We start from the raw sequence: 14,063 nt of genomic DNA on the forward strand, positions 1-14,063 counted from the left end.
TCTTACTCTGTGTTTTTTGAAACAAACGTGAAAGTCACGCGTGCTATTCACCCCCCCCCCCTCACATATAGACAATTGAATCTTAGCCCAAGTGCCTAATAGACTCTCTCTAGCCAATCGATTTATATGTTCTTGTCCTATATATCCTAATCTAGCATGTCAAGCATCATCAGTTATACCTATATTACTACTTAGAGCAATGTTCGAAAAATAACCCTTAATAACACAATTGGCATCTAGTTCTACATCAAGAACCATACAACTATTTATTAAAAATTTATATCTGATTGACACCGAGTCAATCTTAAGTTCAACACATCGGCTGTAAAAATTAATACAATATCCTAAATCAAAAAGATATGTAATGGGAACAAGATTTCGTCAAATTTTAGGAGTATACAGGACATCATGTAGAAATAAAACACTACTGCCATGGAGGTTGAGCTTGCAAGTGTCAACTTCTTTGATTTCAACTCTTGTATTGCTTCCCACATATATCCATTTGTTGCCAGCTGGTACCCGATTATACACTATAAATGTAACTCGCTCCCGAACTACATGGTTTGTTACTCCCATATCTATAATCTACAAAGGATAAAAATCAGCTAGCAACATCAAACTAGCAATAAAATACTTAGGGAAAGAAGATATACTTAGATTTACCTTTTTTGACTCAGTGCACTCCCGAGTGGTGTCCCTTCTTGTCGCAGTTAAAGCAAGTCAACTTGTGGATCCAAATGATCCAGCAAAACTGACAGCCACATAAGTTAGTCCAGAAATCCTTACGAATTCTACTCTCTCTGCCTCCAATTCTATATGGCACAAGACGTTAGTGAAAATCTTCATGCTCTCATTGTGAGTTAGGGTATGCTTCATGGCCTCCCAAGAATTTTGAAGGGAATCAATTGAAGGATCGAAAAGAATTTAGATATTTCTACAATGGTATAATGTTGTCCACTTTGGGCCTAAGCCCTCATAGTTTTTCTATTGGGCTCTACCCAAAAGGCCTCATGCCAACGGAGATATCTTTTTCTTATAAACTCATGATCTTTCTCATGTGTTTTCAATATGGGACTATGTTTACAACCTTGCAACCCCAACAATCTCCCCTCAAACAAAGGATCACAGGATCCCCCTCAAGTATCGGGTCACTCTTGACCTACTTAGGGCCTCCCCTCGAGCATCGCATCACTCTTGATCTGCTCAAGGCCTCCCCCCGAGTATCGGGTCACTCTTGACCTGCTCAGGGTCTCCCATATTTCATTCAAGGTTTTTCACCCACGTGGTTCAATCTTGGATCATGGCTCTGGCTTATGCTTCTTTCGTCAGTTTGTTTGGTGAAGAGCGACCTCACTCTAATACCAATTGAAGGACCAAAAGAATATAGATGCCTCTACAATAGTATGATATTGTCCACTTTGGACCTAGCCCTCATGGTTTTACTCTTGGACTTTATCCAAAAGGTCTCATACCAATGGAGATATTTTTCTCTTATAAACTTATGATCTTTCCTATGTGTTTTCAATTTAGGAATATGTTTGCAACCTTGCAACCCCAACACGAATAACTACTTAAACCTATTATTCATCGGTCAACTCATGACCAGCAGTTTTAAGCTCCTGAGTCATATTTGACATCTTCCTGAGGTGTTGAACCATCGAAATATTCAGACACTTCCTATAGCTGTCAAACTTGATTGTCAGTTGTCGAAGCTTGCTCAGACTTACTCAACTATATTTTTCCTTAAGGGCTACCTAGACTACATGAGTCATAAGATACGACTCAAACTCAAAACCTAGGTCATTAACCATTGAACTAATCAATATGCCCTTTGCAGTAGAGTCCTTTTTCTTCTATGTCTTATAGGCATCAAGATTTCATCTGTTCTGTGCAATGGGACCATCTACAGGTTCTACCATAACCTGATTTACAACTTCTAGAACTTCTTTTTCCTCAAGTACATACTGCATCCTGAGGTGTCAGATCTTATAATTATCCCCATTAAGTTTCTCTCCTTTATTAAGTTCAACTATGATATTTTTTGTTGCCATAATCTAATATATATAAACGTATTATTTAGTATTCAGTGTAATTCATATGTATGTAATTTATTATTGACTCAATATTAATTTGAGTTGGTTTACAAAATCAAGTGATAACTACGTTTTCACTCATCATTTGTATGACCAATCAAATTAATATTGATCAATACTATTACACAATATTGATCAATACTATTACACAGATCTCAACTAATGGACTAATCATTAACTATTATACTCATAATGAACTAATCAAAGAGTATATAGCATTGATCACATTATCATGCATCAAATGGAGTAATTAGCATAAACAAACATATGAATGAACATATCATTAATATAAATATGTTGCATGTAACAAACTGACATGAATTAAACGAACTAATATTGTTTATATATAATGACAGTAACATAACCCTAATAAACTAAATAAGCTATCACTACTTCCACTAGAACAAACACTAGTGTAGTGGCCAACATTAACCATTTCAACCTGGACGCAGTTGGGACAAACTCAAGTAGGGCATGTTCAGGATTCTCCACTGGATCTACAATTAGATCCTCTTCTAGATCTTCTTCGAACATTTTCTGGGTCCTCTTCAGGTTCTTCTAGATCCTCTTCAGCCATATGGTGAAGTAATTCCTCACACAATTCTGAATATGTGACGTATCTTTTATGATGCCCTCATACATAGTTTGCTATCATCTTAGGATACTCTGACAATGAACGCATCAAAGCTCAAATCCTATAACTGTCCAAGACTAGAAACTCTTCTCACTCAAGTTTCTAAAATAGTACTCTATCAAGCCATCCAACTCTATTTGTCGACTCCATAAGCAGAGTTATACTCTATCTCTTGAATTTCCTCCCTGAGCTGGTTCCATTGCACTTCGCGACGAGTCAATATAGTGATCGTCCGTGTCATCTAAAAAATTAAAATTAAATAGTACAAAACTGACTAACCAGTGCAAAACCAGATTAATTCAATTTATATAGACATAGAATCAATATTATTAATCAAGAAAAATAAATCTTCTTGACACTTAGGAGTGTAAGTTGACTGACCCTATTTTGACTAATCCAATTTAACGCAAACTTAATTTATTCAATCCGATTTGATTGGATGAAACTAATTTTATTAAATCAACTAATGATTTAAGTTACATCAGGATATAATTTAACGAACCTATTTCATCAACGATCATCAACTCAAAAAACCAAAATAAGTTAGGTTCAAATGAGTCAGACCGTATGCATTGATATAAATGCATGCATAAAAGAAACTCATGCATTCGAAACATATGGCATGCATTTAAAAAAAAAAAACTAATGCTATAGTTAACATTGATATTAAATGCATGCCAACGAATGCATAAAAAAAAACTTAATAGTTATTACTTTTTTTTAATAAAACCCATACGAAATCTAATGTGTCGTTTGATCTTCTTCCGCCATCAGTTGCCACATCAATCATCAAATCTGTCCATTTTTGCCATCGTCTTCTCGTCACACCCGTCACCCACGCCGCCACGACTTGAACAGCCAGCGAAGACTTGATCCCGCTGTGATGCGGTTGCCGAACACAAGAGGTACGTTATTTCGACGATTGCTGGCGACGCTGTAGGCTCAGGGAAAACCGTGACACGTAATCGCATTTTTCCAACGACTGCGCTCAACTCACGGCCAGCAAGGGTTATGAGGGAGCCGCCTAATTCATCCTTCATGACTCGGGATCTCCGTGGCGATTGGTATTTTTCAATGCCAGATGGTGGTAGTAGATCATGATACAGTCACGATCTCACTTGGCTATGGCCAAACAAGACCGAGATAAATTCCGTTGGGTCTGGCAATAGTTACTAATCACGACTCAATCACAATTTCGCCCAACAAATAAAACGAATAGAACCAAGCTGTAAAATGGATTCAACGTAAAGGTAAGGATTTTTTTTATTTACTAACAATAACATCTCATGGTTGAATAGAGAATAAGGTCAACATCATCATATAATTCAAACATGTATCATCATACCTTAGGATGCATACAGCTCTAATACCAATGAAGAATTTCTTTAACATAATATACATAATTCGAAATCTTTAGAAATTTACAATGATCTCCCACATACCTTCAATCGGTGATGATAAAATATGATCGGAAGAACAATTACAAATCAAACTATCCTTCAAAGTTCCACAAGCCAAATCCCTTGATCTTGGATGTTCCTTCGTCTCTTATACTTGGATGAACCACTCTACTCTTGCTTGGATAGGGATGACAATTTTTCCCACGGGTTTGGGTCCCACGGAGAAAACCCGAAATGAAGATGGGGATCCCCGATTTTTCGAGGATGGGGTGGGTTCGGGGCGGATATGGGAATACTATCCCCATCCCCGAACCCACCCCGAATATTATTATTATTATTATTATTATTATTATTATTAAATAATAATATGATTTTTTTAAAAAAGTATTAATAATAGTGTTAATATTAATATTAAAATTTTTGAAAATAGTATTAATAATAATATTATTAATATTAATATTATCATTAATAATAATTATTAAATAATAATAATAATAACATAAATTAAATTTGGGAATGAGGCGGGGATGGAAGTGAGGATGGGGATTTGATTCCCGTGGGTTTGGATTCAGGGCAGGGATGGGGGTGGGGATGGGGATTTGATCCCCGTGGGTTTGGGTTCGGGGAATTCCCGAACCCGAAAAAAAGAGAACGGCGCGGGGATGGGAATGGCAAACCCGCCCCCGCCCCCGCCCCGCCCCATTGCCATCCCTATGCTTGGATGCACACACTTTTTTAGGCGCTCATGCAGTCCCTAAAAGTATGTGTAGAAATGGGATGTAACTACTACCACATCCAGGAGCGTAGCCAGAATCTAAATTTACCTGGAGATGATCATCGATATATAATAAATTAATTGATTCAAAAATATAAACAAAAAATGATTATTAATTTTTCAAAATTATAAAACAATAGTATTAATTTTTCAAAATTATAAAACAATAGTATCTAATATTCAATACATTCAAAATTAAAGCATAGAACAAAAAAATGCTATTGAAATTATGCTCTTCGATTTTTCTTAGAATCAAACTCATTAATTATTATATCATTATTAATTTTTTCAACCAACTTCTGTTCAACAAACTCATTAAATAAAACTAATCAAATTAATTAATAAATCTGTTAATAAATTTAATCAATTTATTAAAATAAAAAATAGTAGTTGACTCATACAAATAATATCAAAAGAAAATATACCTACGATAATGATCGTACCGATATCCAGGGGCGGATGTATCGAGGGGGTGGCGTCGGTGGCCGCGCCCCCCCTGGCGAAAAACGGTAAACTCTTCACAGGCACTCGCAATCGCAACAATCGGAGAAAAAACAGAGCAGTAAGCGGAGAAAACGAAGAGTCGAACTCGAAGAGACGAAGAATAGTTCTTTTTGTAATTGTGAACCACGTGTCCACAGTCCACGTTGACAGTTGACACGTTTCCATATCATTTGGCTATTTTTATTTATCTCTCCTCCATTTTTTTTTCCCGCCGCTCACAAAACCTTTAACCTTGTGATCTTTGTTTTTTCTCTCTGCCGAGCGCCGACCAAAGCGGCAAAGCCGGAAAGCCCTGCGCCCAAAGGTTTTTTTCCCTCTCATCCGCGGCAAAGCGCCAAAGCCCAAAGGTGAAGCCTTCAGCGGTTCAGCCTTCAGGTAAGTGGATTTTGTTTTATTTTTTTAATAATTGTTTGATTATTTCTTGATTACAATATATGACACAATTAATAATTTAAAATTTTGACTGTTTAAATGTTTAGTTGTTTTTTATATTTGATTGTTGGATAATTGAAAATTTAGATTTTGTATATTTAATGGTTGGATAATTTGTAATTTAGTTTTTGTATAAACTCCGGAATTGTAATTAGTTTTTTTATTAGCTGTTAGTTAATTGTAATTTATGAATATTGATAATTTATACTAAATTAATTTTATTTTTTTTAAAAGAATTGTGTCGATGAATGATGTTAAATAATTTAATTGTGTTATTGTTAAATTGTTCACATTACTTTATGTTGATAATTTTTTCCCATACATTATAATTTGTAGAAAATGTTGAAATATTTTGCAAAGAGACCTAGGAGTTCAATTGAATCGTCTAGTGTTCCAGATGAAGAGTCTACTCCTGCACCACAACCACCACCACCTCCTCCTCCTCCGCAAATTTAATTTGAAAATATTGAAAATCTAAGTAGTGAAGTAGAAATTGTTGTTGATCTTGGTTTACGAAAATTGATTGAAGAGTATGATGTTGGTGCTAGAGATCGTATTCGAAAAGAATATGTTGTTATGGGCCCTTGTCAACCTCGAGGCTATAATTTTCCAAGGAAAAAAATGGGTAAAGACAATAGATGTTTCAGAGAGGTTTGGTTTAAAGACCGTGATTGGTTGGAGTATAGTGTTTCAAAGGATGCAGTCTTTTGTTTCTGGTGTTATCTTTTTAGACCTATTAATATAGAGTTTGGAGGAGATGATGTGTTTACGAGATCTGGTTTCATAAATTGGAAAAAAGCAATTGAAAAATTCAATAAGCATGTAGGTGGAGTTGGTAGTGCGCACAATGAGGCAAGAATACAGTTTGAGGGTTTCAAGAATCAAAGACAAAGTGTGGAGTATTCATTTTCATCGGGGAAACATGAGCTTGAAGTTGTTTATCGCAAACGCTTGACTTCCATATTAAAAGTAATTTGATTTTGTTATTACAAGGATTGCCTTTTCGGGGACATGATGAGTCTTCGAAATCATCCAATAGAGGAAATTTTTTAGAATTGCTTAAATGGTATAGCTCAGAGTGTCCAGAAGTTGCGGTAGTTGTTGGAATGAATGCACCTGGAAATAATCAAATGATTGCCCCAAAAATTCAAAAGCAATTGGTGAATGCTTGTGCAGTTGAGACCACAAATGCTATTCTAGTTGATCTTGGAGATAGGTGGTTCACTTTACTACTTGATGAGGCTTGTGACTGTTCAGTGAAAGAGCAAATGGCAGTGTTATTAGATATGTGAACAAACATGGAGAGGTGATTGAACGATTTATAGTTGTAGTTCATGTTGCAACAACTACAGCTGCTTGTTTGAAGGAGGCAATCGACTCTTTAGTTGCTAAGTATGGTTTGTCAGTGGCGAGATTGAGGGGTCAAGGATATGATGGTGCTTCAAATATGTTTGGAGAATTTAATGGCTTAAAGTCACTGATAATAAAAGAAAATCCGTATGCATTGTATGTTCATTGTTTTGCTCATCAACTCCAGCTAGTGGTTGTAGCTGTTGCTCAAGCAAATCAATATGTTTGTGATTTCATGTGGATTGTTGGTTCGATTGTGAACACATCTGCATCATCTTGCAAAAGGCCCGACAAACTTCGACAACTTGAACATGACAGAAAAGTTAAACTTCTTGAAAGAGGAGAGATTAGTTCTAGTAGAGGACTAAACCAAGAAACTAGTCTAGCTAGACCTGGAGATTCACGATGGGGGTCTCATCATTCAACTTTATGTAGTATTGAACAAATGTGGCCATCTGTTATAGAGGTTCTTCAAAATTTGATTGATGATGGTGATTGTTCTTCTAAGGGTTTAAGTAGAACTTTGGTTGAAAGAATGGAGAGGTATGAATTTGTGTTTATTCTACTATTGATGAAACATATATTGGCAATCACAAATCATTTGTCAACTGTTCTACAAGAGAAAGATCAAAAAATTGTGAATGTGATGAGTTTGATCAATAATGTGAAATGCAAATTGCAAAAGTTGAGAGATTCTAGATGGAATATTTTACTTGAGGATGTGAAGAAGTTTTGTAACACTCATTCCATTGAAATAATTAATATGACAGATAATATCAACATCCGTAATCGTTTGAAGAGAGATAGAAAAAATGTTAATTTTTATCACTATTATCATGTTGAAATCTTTTTTGAGGTAACTTCATAATTCTTTTTTTGTTTACCGTCAATTAAATCTTTTAAACAGTAACATATTTATTAATTTTTACTTTTGTTGTTTGATTTTTAAATTGTAGGTTATCGATATTATTCTAGAGGAGATGGATAGTCGTTTCTCTGAAACAACTAAAGATTTATTGATTTATATGTCATGCTTTGATCCTAGGTACTCGTTCTCTAGATTTGATGTACAGAAGTTAGTGCGTCTGGCTCATTTTTATGAGGGTGATTTTTCTTGGAATGAGCGTATGCTGGTTGAACAAGAGCTTGAAACATATATTGATGACGTCAGATCAGATGAATGGTTTGAAGGCATTTCAGATTTGGGAGCTCTTGCAAAGAAAATGATTGAAACAATGAAGAACCGTGTGTTTCCTTTGGTTTATCGGATGATTGAGCTAGCCTTACTTCTTCCAGTTGCTACTGCAACTGTTAAAAGAGTGTTTTCGACAATGAATATTGTCAAAACAGATTTGCGAAACAGGATTGGAGATGAATGGATAAATGATAGTTTGGTAGTCTATATCGAGAAAAATGTTTTTAATACTATCAACAATGAGCCAATTTTACAGCATTTTCAGAACATGGAGTTTCGAAGAATGCAATTGTCACATATTCGTTAGTAGACTGCTTTAATATTTTAATATTATTGTACGAGTTTTTTTTCATAATATTGTACCTTTTTCTCCTGTATGCAAGTTATTTAAAAAATATTTTTTAATTACATAGAAGTTATTAACTGTTCAAAAAAAAATCGCTACGCTCAGATCGCAGGCACCCCTCCATGATTGAATTTCTGGATCCGCCACTGCCGATATCGTGTGCTATTCGAGAGAAGGGATGTCGCGCTTGTACTCGTCGAGTTACTGCCGAACACCTGTATAGGACATGAATATAAAATATCATGTGAATGATAATATAAAGATCTTCAAGAAATTGAGAGATTACGTCGCCGAGAAAGGAGCTCGATTGCTCGAAGGAAATCCATTCTAAAAATAAACAGATCTACTTGAACCTAGTAACGGAAAAAGAGGATCAAAATTAAAATCATTCGCACCTACGACTTTGCGGATAAGAGGAAAAATAAGGAGGTGGGGGGATGGCGACACTTGTGGCTCTGTGGATAAGAGGAAAAATAAGAGGTAACGTACGTGGAGTTTATAAAATTTTAATTTAATTAAAATTCTTAATAAATTGACATGTGTTTTGGAAATTAATTAAACAAAATCAAAAATTTCAATTTAATAGAAAGTGCATGCGGGGAAATAGGAAATAATTAAGGAAAAAAAATATAGGGATGATTTTTTTGTTTTATTTTTCTAAAGTTGGTGGGGCGGGAGTCCACCCTAGTCCCAATGTGGCTCCGCCCATGACCACGTCTGCATAACATGTAGACGTGGATGCTACTATCAATATATTTAACTTTTCTCTCATATATGGTCATATATCAAAATTCAAGCTCAAGTTAATCCAAACTTAATTAAACTGGCAACCTTAAGTCGAAGATGATTGCACTAACCACTATGATTATAAAAAAATTATTTTAATTTGGTCAAAATTACAAAGATGGAGTACTTTTATATCAAAACAGTGTTTATGAAATTACTCAAATTTATTAAATTGCTCAAATTTATTAAATTGCTCAAATTTAATTAAAATTGCCCCAACTTGGTAAAATTTACATTAACTGTTGTACGAGTAAATGATATTTTGATATAACATTGTCCTACGCATAATAATTTTGACTAATTTGAAATAATTTATTCTGCGTCATAGTAGTTATGGTCATAGGTATTTTCATAATAAAAAATACGATGAGATATTTTTTTAAAATATTTTTTCATAATGGGTGTTTAGATATATTTGTGTTGATAATAAAAATAAAGAGTGATCTTTAGATATATTTTTACCCCAATTTTATTTAATGGATGTTTTACACCTTTATTTTATTAAAAATCTTAAATAGTTTATAAATCAAAACTCATCATCCATCAACCTAAAAACTCCAACTGGCCACCCAACTATTCTAACCTTTCAAACCTGACTCTTGTCTAAATATTACTTTAGTCTTGTAATCTTGTCGAAATAATAAGTCTTTTCACGAATTGTAGATTAAATTCCAAATGTCATTTCATCACCTTGTTGTCAATGGACTTTTCTTCTTTCTTATTCGATAGATATTATTCCTCTCTATGTATTTGTATTTTCTTTTCTTTTCAAATTTTATGTATTTGTCATCATTTTGTAAAAACATATTTGTTTTTTTTTAAATATCATTTTCTACTTCTCCGTCTATTGACAACCTTAATATACAATTTATTAGAGCAGTTAGATTGATATTGTGTTATCTCTTCGAATGTTGAAATTTTAAAACACCATTTTGTTTCCTCCAGGGTGTAGCATAGACGATAGGTACATGACAATTCTAACAAAATAATCAAGGATCGATCCCCCAAGGTGATGGCCGACATGGTCGATCCCACCATGCGCTCAACGTCTGTGTACCTACATGAACCTCCCTCCATATCCGTGGGGTCGGCTCAAGAGGGTCGTTAAGGTAGCATATCTACCATTTTTTAAAACACCATTTTGTTATTTTGGACTTTTGATTATTCTAAAGCATGAAAAATCATAAAACTGTAAACAACTTACAGTAATCTCCCGAAACAATCTTGAAAACGACGAGCTAAATTTTGACAAGTATTTCTTACTTGTTGTCGGAAGAGCGGTCACAGATGAAACCAGAAAGCCCTTCGAATTTTACGAACCAAATCCCTCTCCACAGATGTTTTCCTCTTCGATCACCATCAACAACCTTTTTTCGACTGCTCTTGAATGCCTTTTTAAGAAGGATGAAATGATCTTGTAACCGATGCCTTAATAGCCCATAATGGAGGAAGATGAAGGTGAATGGACACCCCTTCATCTTCCTAACGTTGTAATTAATGCAATGTCCAACATCTCTCATACATCCAAGTCAATCCATAAAGATTATCTTGTTATAAAGATCATGTAAGTCACATAGACTATATGATAATCAAGTCACGAAGACCAGAGCAAAAAACTAATTAGTCACAAAAATCAAATAAGAACATCCAATTCATACTTTAAGAAAAATGGTTCATGCGACAGTAAGAACACTGAGCAATTATTGCTAAGAAAATTGTTACATCTTACATAACTGCTCAATAAAACGAATCAGAGACATTCTCATAATGGCGCATAGCCTCTCTCCTGGCAGTATATATCCGTTATTTAGAAAAATTCAATCTCCCAGTGGCACACAGCCATTATCTTGAAGATGTCCATGTCTTGCTTTTTACCCAGATTAAATAATCTTCAGTTATATCAATATAAACATTTTTGATCCCTCATAATGACTATTATGTCAAGAGTATGTTCCATATTTAATATTCACAATCATTTCTATATACAACAGAAATTGGTCGACCAGTGAATAATAAAAAATGCAAATATATTTAATCTTTTTTTTTAAGCTAGAATCTATTCATTTTAATCAGTCGCTTTCCTAGTTATGCTCCATAGACCGAATCATCCATAGTCAATAGGAAACATGCTAAAACAGCATACACTAATTATAATTTCAAGCAAATAGCTAAATAGTCACTTAGGATAAAATTGAGATTAACTTATAATCTCAAGAGTCTCACATAGTAGAGAAGAAGGGATCCATTCTCCTAGTACCCTTCTTGTCACCATAGCACATGTGCTATGAATCACATGCTATGATGTTATTCTCTTTACTAAAAAAGAGTGCATGTTTTTCTCAAATTTTAACATCGTACAAATTTCAATCTAGACATACATAATGTCTAATCCTAAATTCAACATATAAATTTCAATCTGGCCTTAAGAAGATTCAATAAATAGTGGGTACATTTACTCCGATCATTACATAAATGATCTCATCTTGACACAATATCAAGGCGACCTTAACTTATAGTATGTCTCTATTCACAGCTACATAAGTTGTCCCATAAGTAATGGTCTTACCTCTATTTATACTTACCAAATAGAGATGATTGTCCATGTGAGTGGATCAATCTCAACCTGCCAACATGCTCATCGAGACTTTAATCCAAAATGTAACAACATATACACTGAATAGATCATGACATTTTACAACGTGTTACATTTTATGAAGTCACAAAGACTTTCTATATATTTAAAATGACTCTTTTGTCAATGGCTTAGTAAAAGGATCTGCAAGCATAGTATGTGTAGGGATATACTCAAGAATTATCATTTTCTTGTCCACGATATCCCTTATAAAATTATACTTAATTTCTATATGCTTGCCTTTGTTGTGATATTTGGGATCCTCAACTTGCCTCTCACAGTACACTGTAACAAGACTCCCATTGTCCTCAGCAATCTTCAAATGCTTCAGGAACCTTTTTACCAGATAGATTGTTGCACAACTGATACACAAACCACAAACACAAGACTAGCCATATAGCTTCTACTATCGACAAGGCTACACAAGTCAAGCCACACAGCTTCCATTATCGATAAAGCTACATAAGCTTGCTTCTTACTCTTCCATGAGATGATGCCACCATTTAGCAAGAAGGTATAGCCAAATGTGAATTTTCTGTCATCAAGGTCTCCTACTTAATCTGCATCTGTACATAGCTCTTCAGGCTCATCTTAGATCCTTGGAAACAGATACATCAATCTATTATCCCTTTACCGTTTTCCAGTGTCTCGATCTTGGGTTTGATTGAAAATGACTAACTAAGCCAATAACATAGCTTATATCAGGATGAGTGCACAACATAGTGCACATCAGACTACCAGTAGCATTAACATATGGTTTTTTTTCTCGGCTATTTCTTCAAGAGTCTTGGGATACAATGTTGCAATTCGACATATTAAGTGTTGTAGCATCTTAGTGATATAAGTCTCTTGAGACAAACCCAAAAACCTTTTTAATCGATCTTTCATGATCTTCACTCCTAAGATGTACTCAGCTTTTCTTCAAAAATAATACCCTCCATTTAGGTATATCCTTTTGCAACTAGTCGATCTTTGTATCGATTAATCAATCCGTTCGCTTTCCTCTTGATTTTGATAATCAACTTATTCCTAATAGCCCTTCGGTCCAGAGGAAGATCGACTAAATCCCAAACTTAATTATTTCTCATTGACTTCATTTCCTCACCCATTGCAACTTTCCATTCTTTTTTAACTGAGCATCTCAAAGCTTCGTCAACAGTTCGAGGTTCCTCATTATCAACTAGGAGAATCATCAATGCCTCATTCTCAATGTCAAATCTTCTTTGAGGAATAATCTGATGATTACTTCTTCATAGGTTAGACTGTTGAAAAACTTACTCATTCAGTGGTAAATTACTCCCACTAGGTTGACTAGATCAAACATCTCCTGATTTGTGATAAAAGAACATTATCCTCCTCCTCTATGTCATATAGAGGAATTGTCTTATTAACTTCACCTCGTGTTGGGAATTCAGTTTTAAGAAAAGCAGCATCTCTCGAATTTATTTCGGAGATGGTTCCATCTAGTTGCTCACTTATGAAAACATAACCTTTGGAGGTCTCATGATATCTAATAAAGATATATTTCTTACTCCTAGGTCCCAGTTTTTCATACTTGTAAAAACTATCATGAACATAAGCAGTTGACCCCCAGGATCTCAGATTACTCAAATCTAATTTTCTGCCAGTCTAACATTCATATGGGGTATATAGAACTGACTTTAAAGGCACTTTGTTAAGTACGCAGTTAATAATACATCTCCCCAATAGGAGATCGACAAATTAACCTGCATCATCATAGACCTAACCATTTCAAGAAGAGTCCTATTACTTCTTTCAGCTATCCCATTTTGTGGAGTTCCAAGGATTGTCAGTTGTCTAATAATCCCTCTATCATTACACATTGCCTTGAATTGATCAGACAAGCATTCTCCTCCATGATCAGTACGTAAGGTTTTAACCTTATGTTCCAATTG

The 14,063-nt window shown here is 34.7% G+C and overlaps 1 protein-coding gene across 1 annotated transcript; it reads left to right on the plus strand.

Moving 5' to 3' along the window:
* Positions 1-6,944: 6,944 nt before the first annotated feature.
* LOC121986887 (zinc finger MYM-type protein 1-like) lies at positions 6,945-8,690 on the plus strand. The gene is made up of 3 exons (XM_042540815.1): positions 6,945-7,054; positions 7,096-8,044; positions 8,145-8,690. The coding sequence occupies exons 1-3, from the start codon at positions 6,945-6,947 to the stop codon at positions 8,688-8,690; spliced, it is 1,605 nt and encodes a 534-aa protein (XP_042396749.1).
* Positions 8,691-14,063: the final 5,373 nt, after the last annotated feature.

The sequence above is a fragment of the Zingiber officinale genome, chromosome 5B, assembly GCF_018446385.1.
Source record: "Zingiber officinale cultivar Zhangliang chromosome 5B, Zo_v1.1, whole genome shotgun sequence".
Taxonomy (NCBI): domain Eukaryota; kingdom Viridiplantae; phylum Streptophyta; class Magnoliopsida; order Zingiberales; family Zingiberaceae; genus Zingiber; species Zingiber officinale.

Excerpts from the sequence above, each read along its gene's own strand:
- LOC121986887 (XM_042540815.1), top strand. The coding sequence starts at position 6,945 with ATGAATGCACCTGGAAATAATCAAATGATTGCCCCAAAAATTCAAAAG. Across the intron at positions 7,055-7,095 it reads CTAGTTGATCTTGGAGATAG|TGAAAGAGCAAATGGCAGTG; the intron begins GTGGTTCACTTT and ends GTGACTGTTCAG. Across the intron at positions 8,045-8,144 it reads ATGTTGAAATCTTTTTTGAG|GTTATCGATATTATTCTAGA; the intron begins GTAACTTCATAA and ends TTTAAATTGTAG.